The following is a 20,100-nucleotide window of genomic DNA, read 5'->3' as shown; positions in this document are numbered from 1 at the left end:
ATTTTAAGGAATATCTGAATAAAATTAAGATTGTCAGAATCTGCCGAGTTCTGTGTCTCTCACGATGTCTTTGTTTTTCTGCTAGGAGCTACGGTTTTCTCACAAATCGGAGTTATTTGAGAACTTGTCACAAAATCTAGGTTTTTCTCACAGCCAAACCGGAAGGTTCTAAGTCGAGGTTCTTGTTGCCGGGGTAACCAGAATTCAGCTGCTGACTCATTCAGCCAAAGATCCTCTATACAGTTATACAGACCGTGTCAGAAAAGGCTCTGTGGTGCAATGGTAGTGCGTCTGACTCCAGATCAGAAGGTTGTGTGTTCAACTCACATCAGGGTCATAATAAACTTTCAGTTTTTTTTATTTATCCATCCTCACGAGTTCACCAACCAGACAAACTTTAGCTGCAACAGAAAACTTTGATATGTACATGGAATTGTTCAAGTCTGCATCATCACCTGACTTGATGAAAGGAGGAACAAAAGATAATCTTTAAAAGAACCAATTTCATTTGTTTATCAGGAGACACAAGACACATTTGTATACCACATTTCATGTACAATTTAAATTGATTTAATAGCAACATTTAAAAAAAATGAAGATAAAAATATGTGTCAAAGTGATAAAGTAAAATCATCCAGTTTTAAAATGTCTCTAAATTGTTTGATTCTGCAGATTCACACATATAGGAGTGGTTGTTGTGGCCGAGTGGTTAAGGCGATGGACTCGAAATCCATTGGGGATTCCCCGCGCAGGTTCAAATCCTGCCAACAACGATTAATATTTGAATGGGGAAAAAAAGGTTTGTTAAATTCTGGATGTCTTAACCTCAGACAAAATTGTGATTTAAAACTCATCCATCAGGGGCTTCATGTACAAAGAGTGTACGTGCGCCACTTTCTACGCTTACGGTTGCACATTAATTCTGGCTTACGCACATTTCTGAGGTTTTGTCTTATGGCGACACTCACTGGGGATGCAGTGAAGTCCAACATATGAGGAAAAGTGACTTCAACAACAAGTTCACTACCACACATGAAGGGCACGACAGTCCCCACATCACCAAATAAGTTACACAGGAGTCGAAATGCAACAATTTCACAATTAACCACATGGTCTGAACATAAAACTAAAGGTTGGTGCAAAACAATGTATACTGCAAATCACACTGTCAGCCTTGGCTCTGTTAGAGGACACTGCTGATGGCAGGATGCAGTACGGAGTCTTTAGGGACCACTCTGCTGGTCCAGGATGAAGACTGGATCATCAGCTCATTTTATTCCATGCAAGGATTCACAATTAAATCCATGCACTCTTTGTACATGAGACGCCAGGTGCTGGAAGCAAATCTGGCCTTCAATTTTCAATATTCAATTTTATTTATATAGCGTCTAATACAACAGATGTTGTCTCTAGACGCTTTCCAGAGACCCAGAACATGAACATAAACATAAACATAAACCCCCGAGTTATTATTACATAAACAATGGCAGGTAAAAACTCCCCTAGTGGGAGAAAAGCCTTAAGCCAAACAGCGGCAAGGAAAAATTCCCCTTTGGGAGGGAAGAAACCTTGAGCAGGACCTGGATCATAAGGGGGGACCCTCCTGCCGAAGGCCAGACTGGGGGAGTCGGGGACGTCAGCAGCACACAGCAGGCAGGTGGAAGCAGCAACAGGATGATCAGAGGGGGGGGCGTCAGCAGCACACAGCAGACATCCACGTAGGCAGGTGGAAGCAGCAATGGGATGACTGGGGATGGGGATTTACACTACCTAGAGATTTACCAACACCAACTATAGGCTTTACTAAACAGAAAGGTTTTAAGTTTAGTTTTAAAGGTGGAGGTGGTGTCAGCCTCCTTAACCCAGGTTGGAAGTTGGTTCCAAAGTAATGGTGCCTGATAGCAGAACGCCCGCCCTCCAAATCTACATTTAGATACTCTAGGAACTACGAGTAAACCTGCACTCTGAGAGCGGAGAGCTCTGACAGGAACATAAGGCACTATCAAATCTTGTAAATAATGCGGAGCTAAGCCGTTTTGGGCTTTATATGCAAGTAATAAAATTTTAAATTGGATTCTGAATTTTACAGGTAGCCAATGGAGCGACGCTAACACTGGAGAGACGTGGTCTCTCCTGCTAATTCCTGTCAGTACTCGTGCTGCTGCATTTTGGATCAGCTGGAGCCTATTCAGCAGAAGATGCTGAAACATCCAAATGAGGTTCTGGAGAGACATGTTCCTGATCACTAAAGATTCAAAACTGTTCTCACAGATCTCATCACTACACTGCTGTTCAGATAAAATGAAGACTAGAGGAAACGTGCATTGTACACTAAGCTAGTTTCAGAAGTCACAAGAAAGTGGGATATGTGTCCTACAATATTTAATTATGATTCAGAGGGTTCTCCATTCAATCAGAAATGTTCGGCCTGATTCAAAAGTAACAGTGAGGATTGAGGGTTTCTTTCAGATCACCTACATGAATAACGAAGTTTATAAGGATACGCTGAATTATCTTAAAATTAGTTACCTGGAAGGGCGTGTCTAAAATGACCTCTCTGGTGTCTCCAAGCAGAATTTGCATCTAAGGCCCTGCAGTGATAGGGAACAGCCCTCTGATTGGACACAGACCCCAAACTGCAGGAAGAGCCACATTGACTTCCTGGGCGAAGCTATAAAGAGCAAGCCCCCCCTCTCTCTCGCCCTCTCTTCTCTTTTGCTCTTTTTCCTACAGGATCTATGCACCTCAGACCTGCCGAGAGAGTTCCCTGTGAGCAGGAACTACCACTTTAGCATTACGCAGCGTTAGTATGTCAGGCCCCGGTTGGCTTTGGTAAGGGAAATCACCATGGAGACGATCTAACTGAGTGTTTACGGGGGCCCTGTGGCTTAGTTGGTCAAAGCACCTGTCTAGTAAACAGGAGATCCTGGGTTCAAATCCCAGCAGAGCCTCTAAACTCATCTGTCTTTGGAGGAGAGAAAGATTAGATATGTCTCATTCATTCATAGTTCAACTGTGGTGGTGAAATGGTTAAATGACATGTAGCTTAATAAAGGAAGAAAATCACATTGAAGTTTTCTAAACCAAAGTTAATTCACACTTAAAGTTCTTCTAAGAGATGTGGACTGCTTGAGAGGGAGGTAATGTCTGGTTCTTCTCCTTTTAGTCACTTTAATGCTTTGCTGTTCTTCACTCGTGCCACAAGGTGGGGTACTCCTGCAATTCTTTTTGACCAAATGTGTATTTCTTTACGTGGTGTGTCTGACAGTCAGTTACTTCCCAAGTTTGACCTCACTTAAAAAAGTCTCTACTTGGTTCGGGAGACTGTGCATGTAACTCAAGATGTTGTAAACCAGGATGGATCAAACATATACATGCATACATACGAAAAAGAAACCCTCACCATGAAGGCCGGTTAGCTCAGAAGGTCAGAGCGTGGTGCTAATAACACCAAGGTCAAGGGTTCAATCCCCATACTGGCCAGAATGTTTACCACTAAAACACGGGTTATCTTTGAAAGTTTCAGATTCAGGACTGAAAATTAGCTGAGATAGATATATACATATATATGTGTGTATGTCCATAGTATATTGTTATATATAATAAGTATTGTTATAAGGTGCAGGTCAGACATGAATGAATGATAATATATATTATGAACAGATGAGATGTGACCATATGATTTACACAGATTTCAATTATAGTGTATACATGGGTGATTGCAGTATTTACATGAGAGTGGAAGTATTTACAGCTGTGTGAGGAGGTAGTTGGCAAAAAGTCCAGTGCAATTATATCATACTCTTCTAGTAATTATATATATATATATATATATATATATATATATATATATATATATATATATATATATATATATATATATAACAGTGGAGCAAGACAGTATTTAGTCAGACCACCGGTTGTGCAAGTTCTCCCACTTAATAAGATAAGAAAGGTATAGATATATCTGTAATTTTCATCACAGATATATCTCAACCATGAGAGACAAAATGAAAAAAGAAATCAGAAAATCACATTGGCTGATTTTTAAAGAATGTATTTGCAAATTATAGTTTAAAATAAGTATTTGATCAATAACAAAAGTTAATCTCAATACTTGTGTTACTGGTTATCAATACTGATAACCAGTTAAAACAGGGGCCATTAATGCAGGTAACGAGTGGAGGACAGAGGAACCTCTTAAAGAAGAAGTTACAGATCTGTGAAAGGCAGAAATCTTGCTTGTTTGTAGGTGACCAAATACTTGTTTTACCCAGGAATTTATCAATTCATTCAGTAAAAATCCTACAATGTGATTTCTTGGATTCTTTCCCCCCATTCTGTGTCTCATAGTTGAAGGCCTCTCTCATCTTTTTAAGTGGGAGAACTTGCACAATTGGTGGCTGACTAAATACTTTTTTGCCCCACGGTATGTCCCGCAACATGAGTCTTTCAAAGCAGGTAATCGAAAACCTGCAGCATCCATCTTGCTGTCGGGAAAATGTGGCAACCAGAGATTATTTGCATGGAATTTAAAACTTTGCACACTGATTTTAAAGAATGTCAGTTTCCGTAGTTCAGAGAGAAGCAAGAGATAAAATATGTCCCTCAGCATGAGCCTCTCAGAGGATGCAGGAGAAAACCTGCAGTATCCATCTTGCTGTGGGCATTTTAGCAATCAGTCTTGTTACGGCCCCCAGCCGTTAGTGCCTTTGATTTAGTGTGTAATTGAATTTACAGCATATTTTGTTTCTGTATTTTTGGGCGAGTGAGCACTCCTTTTTTTGATCCATCTTATTCTTCCCACTGACAGTTCAGATTGACAGGTCCCGCCTCCTGCCGCAGCCATTGGTCCTCCGCAGCTGGGGCAGATGAGACTGGCGAACTGACAACAAGCAGCTGGTCCACCTCAAAAGCAGCTGGTCCACCTTTCAAAAGCAGCTGGTCCACCTCAAAAGCTGCTGGTCCACCTCAAAAGCTGCTGGTCCACCTCAAAAGCAGCTGGTCCACCTCAAAAGCAGCACACCTCAGTCAGCATTTCGAGGGCTGCTACTGTTCAGTGTGGCAATCCTCCTCGCTGTGTTCTGTGCTTGATAATCTGTGTTAGTCTGCTGTCTGCTTGTGAGCAGTTCTTGCTTGAGTTACTGTGTGGTTTTGTAACTGGCTGTAGCCTGTCTTATATTTTATACCGAAGCAGTAAGGGTAAACCGCCATTTAATTGGATCCCCTTTTTCTCCTGTTTTTGTTAGTTTAGGAAGTTAGGCTCAGAGATTGTAATTTTGTTTGATCTTTTGTTTCGTCCCAGGACTTAGGTAGTCTGGTTGAGAAGGTAGTTTCTTTTGTTTGTTATTTTGGCCTAGGTTTACCCCGAAGACAGACTTCATTTTTCGTTTTGTCATTTTGTTTCGGTTGTGCTCACCCAGTTAGCACGGATTTTAACTTTTTTATTGAAAACCTTGAGCTGTGCAAAAATAAATACAGTCTTTTTGTTGTAAACCGTCTCTCGCTGCCTCATTTTTATGTTCCGCCTCTGTTCCCCTAGTCTGGGACGTAACAGTGTCTTGGCCCGCCGATTTCAGTGCATGGCAGTGTCCGTAGAGTAGTGGTTATCAAGTTCTCCTAACACGCGAAAGGGCCCATGTTCAAAACTGGGTAGAAACATGTATGACTTTGCAATAGCATTATTTGGACTTGGAAAACCACTCCAGTCTCTACTTGGTGCTCAGGACAGGAAGGCTGAGCACCTCTTTTTCATATTGGGTCTCATGCAGAAATGAAATTTGTTGCAGTTCCACAACTGACCAAAAGTCAGTCATTCTCCATTCACCTACACTTTAAAATGTGCAACTTTATAACAAAAAAACATTAACTACTTGACTTTAGAAAAGATTTAGAAAAGTTTTTTCTTGATTGTTTTCACACCCATGACATCTCTGTGGTGGATGTTTTTTTATTGTACCACAACAGGACAATTTATATAAAGCCATACATTTATTTCTAATATGATTCATATGAAGATAACTTCAAAGCCAATGTGCAAAGACTTGAAGAAAAGGAAGAGATAAAATATTTCTCAGAGAATGAGTCTTTCAGAGCAGCCAGGAGAAAACCTGCATTATCCATCTTGCTGTCAAGACTTGTAGCAGAATTTTTTACAGGATTTTTTTTGTTATGCCCCCCGACTTTGCAGGTCAAAGCATGTCAGTTCCTGTAGTGTAGCGGTTATCACGTTAGCCTAACATGTGAAACGTCCCCTGTCTGAAACTTGGTGGAAACGTGAGACTTTACAGTGTTTTTATTTGGACTTGGAAAACCACTCCAGTCCTCTTCTTGGTGCTCAGGACAGGAAGGCCGACCATCTCTTTCTTGCATTGGCTCTCATGCAGAAATTAATTTTGTTGAAAAAGAAAGTAATTCACCTAAGTAGTAATTCACCTACACTTTAAAATGTCCAACTTTACAGGAAAAAGACACATTAACTGCCTGCTATAAAAAGAGGGAAAAATTGTTTTTTCTCAAGTTTTTTTTTCACACCTATGACATCTCTGTGCTGGATGATATTTTATTCTACCACTACACAACTTATATAAAGCCATACATTTATTTCTAATATCATTGATGTTGTGCCACAGGGGAGGTGCTGGTTCAGTTATCAAAGAATTATTAATGATTGTCGAAGGACAATCATTAATAATTATAAAGTAGATTATCAAATTGAATTATCAAAATGACTTAATCAAAACGGGGCACCACCTGATTTAATCAGGAAAAAGATAACTAAACAGCAAAAATCAGTCTCAAGGTAGATTATTCTTCAGAATAATAGTGAAGGGAGGAGTTTGAACAAAGGCCTTGGCAACAACAGTTGTGACAAATAAGCACAAACAACTTCTCTCATTCAAATTAATCAGAATTTATTTACACAAGTGTCAAGAAGATGGTAAAAGAACACTTCGGATAAATTCTGATGGCTAAACTACCCAAAAACAACAATTAACTAAACATGTACATAAAACTTCAGATTACGTGAAGGGGGGTGGGGGTGGTAGTAGGAGCAGAATTAGGGGAGAAAACAATAAGATAAACAAACACACTCAACTAATGAGCACAGTTGTGACAGGATCACCAGTCCGGCTCACAACGTAAAACTAACTTTCAAAATCTGCCCAGACACAGAACAGTCTCTTACGTGAATCTTTGTAAATGAAGAGAAAGTGGTTTGATCCGGCTGGTCAGTGTTTCTTGATGAAACAAAGAGTAGTTCCGCTCAGCAGGGGATCCTGATAAAGAGCGGCTCTCTCTCTCTCTCTCCTGGGCCAGATGAGGACCAGTGTGAATGAGGGGAATACATGGGCACAGCAGCTGGGCCTCCTTCAGCTCCAGGTCGGTCCAAAGGCGTTCACGTCGAGGCCTGCAGGGTCCCTGGTTCGGCTCCTCTTTGGGCTCAGGAAACCCGCGGGCCACTCGCTGCAAAATGGACAGAGCAGAGGAGAAGAGAGCTTTTCCTTTTATAGCTGGCCCAGGAAGTCAAGGCCCCTCCGTGGCTTGGGGTCTGTGTCCAATCAGGGGCTGTTCCTTATCACTGCAGGGCCTTAGATGCAAATCCTGGTTGAGCTTTGCGTCCATGGGGTTTCCTTTGTTCCAAACCATGCGGTCAGGTATCATAAACTCGAGGCTGGTCTCAGCCTGAGGCCCCAGAACTGGGACTCAAAGCTGATCCAAGGCCTCAGCTGTTCATATAATCACACAATCCATAGTTCATATGGGACCAACAAATATTTCTCATATCTTTTCTCATCATTTGTATTGTGCTGGCCGATCGGGACCGCTGACTTCCTCATTCTGCGCTGGGTGACGGGATGATGGACTGGACCTGGACTGGACCTGCCTCTTGCTGGGGCCCCTGGTCAGGCAACTGGAGTCTGGTGGGGGCCTCCTGCTCGCTTCCCTGACGCCCCGGTCTGACCTCACCCCTCATTGCAATATATAAAATTACGATTTCTAATTCTGATAATTATTCTTGGCATTATCATGGTATATTGTTTCATAGTGTATTATTATATTAAGTTATGAAATCTCATGGGATTATATTGTGCTACATCACTGTATGATAATTGTTTATTTATTAATTCTCCAATTAATATTCTAAATTTATCTTCTTTCATTATATTATTGACACACACACACACACACACACACACACACACACACACACACACACACACACAGTCTTTTGTCACTGTTAGTACTGTATGTTAATTTAAAAAGTATGCTTTTATGTATAGATGAATACAGGGACTCATGTTAAAGTTGTAATATGCAACTTCTGAGAGCTAGCAAGATTTGAAAGTGGCACCTCCTAAGCCCCGCCCCCTCCTCCCAGCTTAAATCATGTAAAAACTCTAACCCAATCAGATGCCTTCATGCCGCCCACGCCCACTCCCACTCCCACTCGTAGACGCCGTAGCCGTGGCTCTAGAGGCTGCAGCGCACCGCCACCCGCTCTCCACTCTCACCGGGATGGAGACGCCGGTGGGCAGGATGCACGTTTGGGTGGGCACAGCCCACCCCTAAAACCAGCCTTGCTTACAGGTGAATGAGACACGGGGTAGTTTTGTTGAAAATGTGCTGTCCAAAATGTCCTAGAAAACTCAACTCCTGCAAATGCGCGTTCCCCAAAGTTTGTGGGCGCGTGTTTTTGGACGGAGCGCTGACGGGAGGGGGAGGAGGGGGCGGGGCTTAGAGGAGGCGCCAATTTCAAATCTTGCTAGCTCTCAGAAGTTGCATATTACAACTTTAAATAGTGTTTATATAGAGGGAAATGTAACTGCAAATGGCAATGATCACCCAGGTATCCGCAAATTTATACTCACGTATACCACAATATGTTTACACTGTGTCAAATGGTTTTTGTCAAGATTTTTGACATCTAATAACAAGGGTCTATGTGAAAACATGGTATTGAGTTCAAGGGGAAGGAGACATTTTTTTACTTCTTACTTCTTTTTGAACATGTCAAAACTGCTGCTGCTTCAAAAAAGAATATCTTGCATTCATTGTTCAAGTATGTTCGAGCATGTCTGTGACTTACCCTACCATCATGTTCAAAATAAAGACTTTTGAATTGAATTCTTTTACTTCATTTTCTAAATCTGGTTATAACTGAACAGCTCTTACAGCTGTAAGAATCTGCTGCTTTCCCACAATCGAACCACCAGAATTATTTCTTTCAAACTAAAATAACTAAATTGGTGGCTTTTAACTGAACTCTCAAAATAAATGATATCACCACTGATCACAAATGTACACTTTTTATCCAGTGTGAATACGTTGGTGTCTCGTTAGAGCACCTTGGCGGGCAAAAGCCGCTCCACACTGATCACACCTGTAAGGCTTGTCTCCAGTGTGAATACGTTGATGTCTCGTCAAATGACCTTGCTGGGCAAAAGCCACTCCACACTGATCACACCTGTAAGGCTTGTCTCCAGTGTGAATACGTTGATGTCTCGTCAAATCACCTAGCCGGGCAAAAGCCGCTCCACACTGATCACATCTGTAGGGTTTGTCTCCAGTGTGAATACGTTGGTGACTCGTCAAATCACCTAGCCGGGCAAAAGCCGATCCACACTGATCGCATCTGTAAGGCTTGTCTCCAGTGTGAATACGTTGGTGACTCGTCAAATTACCTTGCTCGGCAAAAGCCGCTCCACACTGATCACACCTGTAAGGCTTGTCTCCAGTGTGAATACGTTGATGTCTCGTCAAATTACCTTGCTCGGCAAAAGCCACTCCACACTGATCACACCTGTAAGGCTTGTTTCCAGTGTGAATACGTTGGTGTCTCGTTAGAGTACCTTGCAGGGCAAAAGCCGCCTCACACTGATCACAGCTGTAAGGCTTGTCTCCAGTGTGAATACGTTGGTGACTCGTCAAATGACCTTGCTGGGCAAAAGCCGCTCCACACTGATCACACCTGTAATGCTTGTCTCCAGTGTGAATACGTTGATGTCTCGTCAAATCACCTAGCCGGGCAAAAGCCGCTCCACACTGATCACATCTGTAGGGTTTGTCTCCAGTGTGAATACGTTGGTGACTCGTCAAATCACCTAGCCGGGCAAAAGCCGATCCACACTGATCGCATCTGTAAGGCTTGTCTCCAGTGTGAATACGTTGGTGAGTCGTTAGGTTACTTTGATGGGTAAAAGCCGCTCCACACTGATCACACCTGTAAGGCTTGTCTCCAGTGTGAATACGTTGGTGAGTCGTTAGGTTACTTTGATGGGTAAAAGCCGCTCCACACTGATCACACCTGTAAGGCTTGTCTCCAGTGTGAATACGTTGGTGACTCGTCAAATGACCTAGCCGGGCAAAAGCCACTCCACACTGATCGCATCTGTAAGGCTTGTCTCCAGTGTGAATATGTTGGTGACTCGTCAAATGATCTTGCCGGGCAAAAGCCGCTCCACACTGATCGCACCTGTAGGGCTTGTCTCCAGTGTGAATACGTTGGTGACTCGTCAAATGACCTTGCTGGGCAAAAGCCACTCCACACTGATCGCATCTGTAAGGCTTTTCCCCAGTGTGAATACGTCGGTGACTCGCCAAATGATCTCGCTTGGTAAAAGCCGCACCACACTGATCACAGCTGTATGGTTTATCACCAGTGTGAGTTTTCTTATGGATCTTCAGGATTGATGAAGTGGTGAAGACTTGCTCGCAATCATCACAGCAGTATCTTTTGGGTCTTCCTTTATGATTCTATAACAGAGAAGATGACTTACATTATCTTGGCTGCATTATCAAAAGCCTTTTCAGTTTCAAGTATGGAGGTAGAACAGTCTCATAATTTGCAAATGCACAGACCGATTCACAAATGCATAGGACAAAATTCACAAATGCACACGCCGATCCACAAATGCACAGGACAAGATTCACAAATTCACAGACCAATTCACAAATGCACAGAACAATTCACACGTGAGTAGGACAAGATACACAAATGTTTTTTTTTTTAACTTTGTTTTTATTAGGCAACTTCATATAGAATACAATAGCCACGTATCACAACTGTTTCCTTTTTTTTTTTAAACATACTCAGCTGTTCAATACATAAAAAAATAAAATACAGTAAATCCCTACACACATAAGTACCCACAGTAGCAGCATGAAGGCAGCGTTGGACAATACAAACAAAAACACACATACAACAGGACATCGACAGAAACTACATTAAGGGAAAAGGCAAACCCGAACCCGCCAGGGGGTCTGGTGGGAAGTGTAGGACAGCAAATCTAGGGATTACAGAATTATAATGGTTTGAGTCTACCGCTCCATTAATAGGGGCATTGCAGGGCTCCATCTCTTACAAAATATATCCAATTGCAGTCTCAAAGAATAAGTAATTTGCTCCATTTGGTAGATGTCCCTTACCTTCTCCAACCACAAATTATACGTGGGCGGATCTGGTTTTAGCCAATTTATAGTAATGCATTTTATAGCCGCTGTAAGTAATATATGCAATAGATATGTTTTGGCTCTGCTCCCCAAACCCTCCGGTATAGCTCCCAGCAGCATCACCACTGGGTCGACTGTGACAGGCTGATCGAAAACTCGTTTCAATGCTTCAGATACCTCCACCCAGAAGGGTTTTAATTTGGTACAGGTCCAGAATATATGAGAGTGGTTCCCGATGTGTGCCCCACATTCCCTGCAACATACATTTGAATAATTTTGACCCATTTTGGCCACTATTTGAGGTGCCCTAAAGAATCTGGATATTACTTTCCACTTAAATTCCCTCCAGGTATTGGAGTTGGTTACCAGGTGTGCGTCACTACAAATATCCAACCACGAGTCTGATGTTACTTCTATGCCTAACTCAGCCTCCCATTTTTCATATATATATATATATATATATATATATATTAGGGGTGGGAAAAAAAATCGATATTTCAATATATTGTTGTGCTCTCTGTTTCAATAAATAATCGATATACTGTCGGCTAATATCGATATTTTATTACAACACACATAATGGTTTACGCGGTTGTCACCGCACTATTGTTCAAGCTCTGCCCCGCCCGCCCCCGCTGCCCTCGTGAACAAAACAAACATATCAAAGCGGCCGCCTGAGAAACCAGCTCAGAAAATACAGAACCACGGGTTACTTCGTACAGACAGCGGGCTGAGCAGCACTGTTAATGCTGGAAGTTACTGGTGTTTAAGCTGCCATGTGCGTTAATGTCCGCTCACACAGACAACCAGCTGCGTTAAGAAACGGACCCCGCTCCGCTCGCGCTCCACGTGAGGAGAGCGGCTCGCGTTCCACCAACGCAGAGCCTACGCCGTAGGGTACGCGGCGACGCGTACAGTACGGTGCGTGTCGCCGCGTACCTTACTGCGTTGGTGTAACGCGGAACCATAAATCAGCCTTTACACACGACACGGACACACAGACACACGCCCACCCGTGCAAAACCAGTGTTCAGTGCTTTGGATATTTCAGCTTAAATTTCAAAATGTTATATTAGTTCAATGAAGTTCATATTATTTATATTTATTATAGCTTGTTTGGTTTCTTCTGTTATCGGATACAGTTTGTCATGATAAGTGAAAAATGCCTGATGTTCATGGCAATATGTATGTGTGGTGACAGAATAAATTAGACAGGCTAAAAGGATATTGGAAAAGAAGGCATATTGAAAAGCCTATTTGAGTTATTTCTTAGTTATTTCACAATAATTATTTGTGAAAGTATTATTTCACTAGTTATTTTACAGTCATATAATTCAGGCAACAGCGCAAACATTTTTTTTAAAACACTAATCCACATCAATATCGGATCAAATCGAATAAAATGGTGATAATAGATTCTGAATCTTAAGAATCGGATCAATTCTTGACATTTTAATAGATACCCAGCCCTAGGAGGCAGTGAGGTACTGTGCAAAATTAAGTTGCTTACTAGCTTTTCAGTATTAGAAACAAAGCAGTGCACTGTCTTGGTTTATATAAAACATGTTATTAATGTTCATGCACTTTAATTTGTCCAGCTGTACAGAGTTTACATTTACAAGCCTAGGAGACAGTGAGGAAATATACAAATGCACTTTCTTGTATGAAGTTTTAGCATTGAATAAATGCATAACTACAGACGTTTTCCTTTTTATAGGTATTTTTTCCTTTTCAGTCCCATATATCGTGATATATCGCTCTTACCGATATATCGATATATCGAATATCGAAAATATCGTGATATTATCGATATCCTGGGCCACATATCGCCAAAGTATCGAATTGGGACTTACCCGTATCGTCCCACCCCTAATATATATATATATATATATATATATATATATATATATATATATATATATATATATTAGTATTATCTGGGCTTAGATCCAAGAAGACTTGGTAAAATTCTTTGATTACCTTGCCCTCCCCGAATTGGAATTTTAGCAGCACCTCTTCAATGGGAGTAGGTTTCATGGCTCTCTTCCACTTTGTATGTTTTTTTAGAAAATAAAAAAATCTCTCAGCTGCAGATATCTGTAAAAATGTGTTTTTGGGAGCCCGTATTCCGTCTGCAGTGGCTCAAATGATTTAAAGGGAAAGTTTGTTTTTTTACTACCTGGACCTTATTTCTGGCATTTTTTATGGTCGTATACTCACCCAGAAAAGTTTGGTGTCATTTCTTCGGAAGATATTTGGAGTTTTGTGCGAGCCGCTTATCCACATAATGGTAGCGAATAGGTCACAGCGGGACACAGACGATGCAGCGTCTAAATAACACATTATTGCCGCGAAACTCGTTCATTTCTTTTATGAATTACTACATCTGCTTCTGGGCATCTTCCATGACCTGTTGTCTACATCCGGGGCTGTGTGTGTAACAAAGAAATCCGTTTGTAAACAAGACCTCTGACCTGCATGACATCATCTCTGTGCGCGCATCCCGGACAAGAAAGCCATTGGCCTTAACCGCCGCCTGCGGACCATTATATAATGTTTGTACCCATTTTATGAAATTGGGGCCAAATTTAAATTTCTCCAGAGTTTGTACCAAATATTGCCAAGAAACGCGGTCGAATGCTTTCTGGGCATCGAGAGATGGCAACATCACTTCCTGTGTCCTCACCGACGGGTGGGTCATTATGTTTATTAGTCTGCGGATGTTGTCCCCATAATATTTCCCCGTAATAAACCCTGTCTGATCAGGGTGGATAATACTAATGATGACGTTTACCCGTTTAGCTAGGATGGCTGTCAATATACGCATATCTGTATTCAAGAGTGAGATGGGTCTACAGTATATGACTGGCATTTAGTCGGGTCCTTACCCTCTTTGTGTATCACTACTATTGTTGCTTCTCTCCAAGAAGGGGCCATGCTGCCACATTGTAATGCGTGATGATAGGCATTAAGTAGTAGGGGAGAAACAACGTCCTTGAAAGTCTTATAAAACTCATTAATGAATCCGTCCGGGCTCGGGGTTATATTATTTTTCAGTATGGAGATTACTTGCAGCAGCTCCTCTGCCGTAATTGGGCGATCTAACTCTTTCACAGAGTCTTCTGATAACTCTGGCAATTTGATGTTTTCCAGGAAACGTTTTAGTTCGTCGTTGTCTGTGCACGTATCTGTGTTTTTATACAAAGTTTTATAAAATTCTGCAAATGAGTTTGAAATCTCGTCTGGTTTCGTTAATGTCGACTCACCTGATTTTAGTTTTTGTACTATATTAGAAGATTGTTGTTTTCTCAGCCTCAGGGCCAATAATCTACTGGCTCTGTTTCCAGACTCATAGTATTTTTGGTTAGTGAACCTCAGGTTGCCCTCAATCTTTTCAGAGAGGTGGTTGTTGAGGTCTCTTCTTGCTTGTTTGAGAGTATTTAATACATCCAAATTGGGTGTGCTTTTATGCTGTCTTTCCAAACCTCTTATTTTTCCCTCTAGTTCCTGGCGCTTTGCTTCTCTCTTCTTCTTTCTCGCACTGGAATATGAAATAATACAGCCCCTCATGTACGCTTTAGCACAATCCCATAGTATAAGAGGTGACGTTTCAGGTGATGTGTTTATTTCAAGGTATTTTTTTAACTCAGAATTTCCCAAACGTAACAAAATCCTTTGTCATTCAGGAGGGAAGCGTTTAGCCTCCATTGTTTGGTTGTGAATCTGTGTCCTATATCCCAATCTACTGAAATTGGTGCGTGGTCTGAAATAGTGATCGGGTATATGGTTGTATCCATTATCCTATGCATTTCAGCTTTAGGGGTGAAGAAATAATCTAATCGAGAATAGGACAGATGTCTATTAGAAAAAAAAGCCTTTAGCGCCAGGATATTTACTTCTCCAAACGTCTGTTATCCCTGTCTCTGTAGACAGATTTTTTAACATTTTGTTCATTCTAGAGGGAGGGGTTTTGGGTATGGGTTGTTTATCCCTAAATTGTGACATCACACAATTATAATCACCCCCTTTCAAAAGTACGCCGGAGCTATATTGCAATGTTATATCAAAAATTGTCTTAATAAATTCAGGGTCGTCTTCATTGGGGGCGTATACATTCATAAGTGAAATTTGTGTGCCATCAATGGAGCCATTTATTAAAATATAGCTTCCCTCTGAATCCTTATGAAGTGAATCTAGTTTAAAGTTGACCAGTCTATGTAAAAGAATTGCTAACTCCTCTTTTCTTTCCAGATTCAAAAGACGAGAAAAACGGGTGCTACCTGACATTTATATTGCTTTAAGGATTTTCTTCCTTTTCACTGGGTTATGTAAACCCTTGAAGTTGTAGCTCAAAACCCTCAGCGAACCCATCTATTGTCATGTTAGGTTGGATATCTAAGGCAATTTTTCCCATATTCAATATTGATATCGTTGGGAGCCTCTGTAGAGGGGAGCGGGATGCAAGTGAGGCACACACGGGAAGGACTGCGTTTGGGTATAATACTAGTATTGGAGGTTTGATGATATAAATGACTGTGGTTGGAGAGAAGAGAAGCACCAAAAGATTAATAGCAAACATCGGGCATGCTAAGATATAGTAATGGAAACAGTAGCATAGTTGTAGTAGTGATAATACAGCTGAGTTGTTGAAGAAGTATTCGCGTATTGAAATTAGAGAAATCTTCATGAAAAAACTATGAAATAAAATGCATTAGGGCTGCAGTTATCGAATATTTTAGTAATCGAGTATTCTACTGAAAATTCCATCGATTAATCGAGTAATCGGATAAAACATATATTTGTTTAGTTAAAGAGCAATTATAAATATACATAAGATGTTAGATGTTAATTGACATCAAGACTAAATTATATAATACAGTAGGTTCATGGCTGTGCATTTAAAAACCCTGAACTTACACCAGTCGACCAAATTCACTGATTCACTCAAAAAACTAAGGATCTTACCAAGAAATGTTCTTATTTCTAACCTAAAAATGCCATTACACCTGATATCAGACATAACTTAAAATGTTAGGTGTTTTTCCCACGTGTTTCAATTGAACTTTCATTTGTGTCACGCAAACTTTAAGTTCTAGTTAAGTTTTAAGTTAGAGTTTTGGCAGTGTTCAAAATAAAATGATGAGACCTGCTGTATTGGAGCACTGGATTTGCGTGTGACTTTTGAGACTCCCCTTACGTGACTTGAATCACAAATCCTTTTTTTTTTTTAACAGGAAAGGATCTGCAACCAATCAGATATCTTTGTTTCAGCCAATCATAAGAGAGCACCCCACGCGGGGGACGATTTACTCGTAAACCAATCAGATTAAAGGGGCGGATACACCTGCTGTTTGAGCTGCGTTGTGCCGTTCGCTTAGAAAAGTGACACGGGATGGAGAGGAGATCACTGCTCTGCTTTTCTTGTGATCTCGTTAAAGAAAACAGCGCGATTGGAGATGGTTTGTAGGGCCGTTCAACCAGAGCCGCCGGGAGACTGGAGAGCTCCAAGTCCTGCTGATGCAGGAAAGATGATGAGAAACAGCAGAGATATTTATGTATGCATCACCACCCACCCGCCCCACTAGGTAATGAAGCCTATAGTCGGGGACCAGAGATAATGCAGTTCTGCCGAATGACGTTTAGTGGAGGCAGACATTATCTCATTACTGATATGATTTAAAGGGGACCCATTATGAAAAACAAGTTTTTTCTTGCTTTAACATATATAAAGTGGTCTCCCTCACCCTGCCAACACAGAGGAGTAAAGCAACCAAATTCTGCAGTGTCTGTTCACCAGAGGATCCTTCCAGTGTCATGTAACTTCTAGGAGCCGTTCAGATTCTGCTCCTTTCGTTACGTAACGACAGGATTGATTTCCATAGGTCGGCCTCCACTGCTGAAACCACGCCCACAACTAACTCCGCCGGCCGGAGCTTCCGCCATTGTTTAGAAGGGTGGCTGTTTCAACAACGAGAGACGGTAAAAATTAGGTTTTGCATCAACACTTACCCTAACCCTTGTGTATGAAGTTGACTTCATCTGGCGAGAATCGACGAAAGCCAAAGTCATCACTCACAGTGTGCAGGATCAGCTCGTCGTGTAGGGGAGTGGCATCATTTGCAGAGGTGACCTCACCCACATTCATTTCCGCCTTGGTAGTTAGTGTTGCAATGCGAGACAGTCGCTCCATGGCAAGAAATACAGAGTTCCATCTGGTGTCATTTGGCACGACAAAACCAATCCCAAGCTTTTCCTCTACAGTATCAGAAGCCTTTGGACTCCGCTTAACCCTGTTCCACAGAGCAGACGCTTTCGCAAAAACAGTCCTCGACATTGCTTTGTAGCGTTGTTCAGTTACTTTTTCAGTATCTTTGGCCACTAAATTCAAGGTGTGAGCCATGTACCTTCTGTGAGGGGGGAGAGAGGGATGATCCAGATCTGAGAGAGGCTCAGGCTCCATCTGGTCATCTTCATCTGAGCTGTCACTGGCGGCAGCAAAGGCTGACTCTGGTTCATTGTCATCCTCACGTTCAGTTTCATCAACTGTCTCTGGCTCTTCAGCATCAATAGCAACATCCATCCCAAAACAGTTGAACGCCTTGACAAAGTTTGCAGCGTTGTCTGTTACTGTACACACAACCTTGTTGTGGATTTTGAATTCTTTGTTAACATCTGACAATACTTTTGCCAATACATCATGTGTATGTGCTCCTTTAATCCGCCGGCATGCCAGTACTGCAGAGTGTCTTTCAGAAACATCAGTTTTGTTTAGCCAGTGGATAGTGATAACCATAAATGACTTATTCACAGCTGACCAGCAATCTGCTGTTGTGCACACAGCATCAACCTCAGAGAGTTCAGCCTTAAGTTCACATATGTTTTCTTTATATTTCTTGCTTAACAGTGTCTGTACTTTTTTTCTTGATGGTACTTTTTTGGATGGCTGCAACCCCTTAATTAAGTTTATGAAAGCTGGCCTTTCCACTTTACTCAAAGGCTGCAGTTCTCCAATGATGTACTGCAAAACCAGGTTGTCCAGCTGCGGCTGGGAGACAGAGGAAACATAGCCCCTACTGTATGATGTTAATGCCATTTGGGTGGTAACGTGGCTCGCTGTTGTCGTGTTTTTTTTATTCCCTCGCACATACCTTGAAAGGCTAGCCGGGTGCTTTAGCTCAATGTGCCGTTTTAGGTTTGCTGTCGACGTCGTCGTGTATATTTTGTAATACTTGGGATTAAAGCAAAAAAAATATTTGACTGAAAAATTATTTTCAGGCCAGTTCATATTCCCCCGGAATCTATGCGCTGCATCACATTTTAAGAACGACCCCTTTTCTGCCGTGAGGTCACTTCCCAAAGGTTTCAACTAAAAAAGTGAAATGCTGTATTAGCCCTTCTGTTTTCTGTTTTTTAATCATCATTTGAGTCGATCCAATATTGATGTGGGTTAGTGTTATTAAAAATGCTTTTTGAGCTGTTGCCTGAGTTATAAGACTGTAAAATAACTAGTGAAATAATAATTTCACAATAATTATTGTGAAATAATTAAAAAATAAATAACTCAAATGGTCCTTTAAATATCCATTTAAAGTGAAAAAAAGATTGCAATAACTAATGCAGTAAAAAAAAAATCCTTTTAGCTTGTCTAATTTATTCTGTCACCAGACACACAGCTGGACATGAAGCATCAGGCATTTTTCAGGTATGTCATGACAAACCGTGTGTCCAATAACAGAAGAAACCAAACAAGCTATAGTAAATATAGATAATACTTTTTCACGCGGCTGATTGTGGGACAGCACTGGTTGTGCACGGTTGGGGGTGTGTATGAGTGTGTACTTGTCCGTGTGTAACGTGTCTGGCGATTCAATGATCTGCAAGTTTTGCCCGCACACAGTTGACAGGACACAAAAAGATACGTGCGAAAAAAGATCATTTACTTTAACGGCGACGTCTGTAGTCAAAGGAGTCATCAGGAGCCAAAAGAAGGGACATCCCCAAAACTTCTAAAATGCATAGAAATTTATTTATTTTATATGAAAAAACAAAACGCTTTGATTTAAAGTTTAAAGTGCTTTGATAGCATTGAACTTGCATGACTGTACAGACAGCCAACCGTACTAGCAACTGAAATATCCTCCTATGCTATGTATGTCCACATCAGCCCAGATGTAGAATACAGGACTGTCTCAGAAAATTAGAATATTGTGATTTTCTGTAATGCATTACAAAAGCAAAAATTTCATACATTCTGGATTCATTACAAATCAACTGAAATATTGCAAGCCTTTTATTATTTTTATATTGCTGATCATGGCTTACAGCTTAAGAAAACTCAAATATCCTATCTCAAAAAATTTGAATATTCTAGGAATCTTAATCCTAAATTGTATGCCATAATCAGCAATATTAAAATAATAAAAGGCTTGCAATATTTCAGTTGATTTGTAATGAATCCAAAATGTATGACATTTTTTTTTTTTTTTTTTTTTTTTTTTAAATTGCATTACAGAAAATAAAGAACTTTATCACAATATTCTAATTTTCTGAGACAGTCCTGTATAGCCTACAGGTGAAGAAAATGGTGTAAAAGTTAATTTATTTCAATAATTCAACTTGAGAGGTGAAACTAATACATGTATATTA

The 20,100-nt window shown here is 41.0% G+C and overlaps 1 protein-coding gene and 4 non-coding genes across 5 annotated transcripts in view; 4 read left to right on the top strand and 1 right to left on the bottom strand.

Annotated features, from left to right (window-relative positions):
- The window catches only part of LOC133460760 (zinc finger protein 721-like), a 176,691-nt gene that overhangs the window by 87,342 nt on the left and 69,249 nt on the right, over positions 1–20,100 (bottom strand). Inside the window, exons 5-6 of the mRNA XM_061741523.1 lie at positions 9,939–10,669; positions 9,351–9,854 (exon numbers count right to left, since the gene is read on the bottom strand). Coding sequence (XP_061597507.1) covers positions 9,351–9,854; positions 9,939–10,669 — 1,235 coding nt within the window. The remainder of the gene's footprint in view (positions 1–9,350; positions 9,855–9,938; positions 10,670–20,100) is intronic.
- Positions 266–337, top strand: trnaw-cca (transfer RNA tryptophan (anticodon CCA)). Its single transcript has one exon. It is a non-coding gene; the product is annotated as a tRNA-Trp (tRNA).
- On the top strand, positions 692–773 carry trnas-cga (transfer RNA serine (anticodon CGA)). The gene has a single exon. It is a non-coding gene; the product is annotated as a tRNA-Ser (tRNA).
- trnat-agu (transfer RNA threonine (anticodon AGU)) lies at positions 2,878–2,951 on the top strand. Its single transcript has one exon. It is a non-coding gene; the product is annotated as a tRNA-Thr (tRNA).
- Positions 3,410–3,483, top strand: trnai-aau (transfer RNA isoleucine (anticodon AAU)). Its single transcript has one exon. It is a non-coding gene; the product is annotated as a tRNA-Ile (tRNA).

This window comes from Cololabis saira, chromosome 15 (assembly GCF_033807715.1).
Source record: "Cololabis saira isolate AMF1-May2022 chromosome 15, fColSai1.1, whole genome shotgun sequence".
In the NCBI taxonomy this organism is placed as follows: Eukaryota; Metazoa; Chordata; class Actinopteri; order Beloniformes; family Belonidae; genus Cololabis; species Cololabis saira.
Note: the sequence above shows the minus strand (reverse complement) of the source record. Positions and strands in the feature narration are given on the sequence as shown.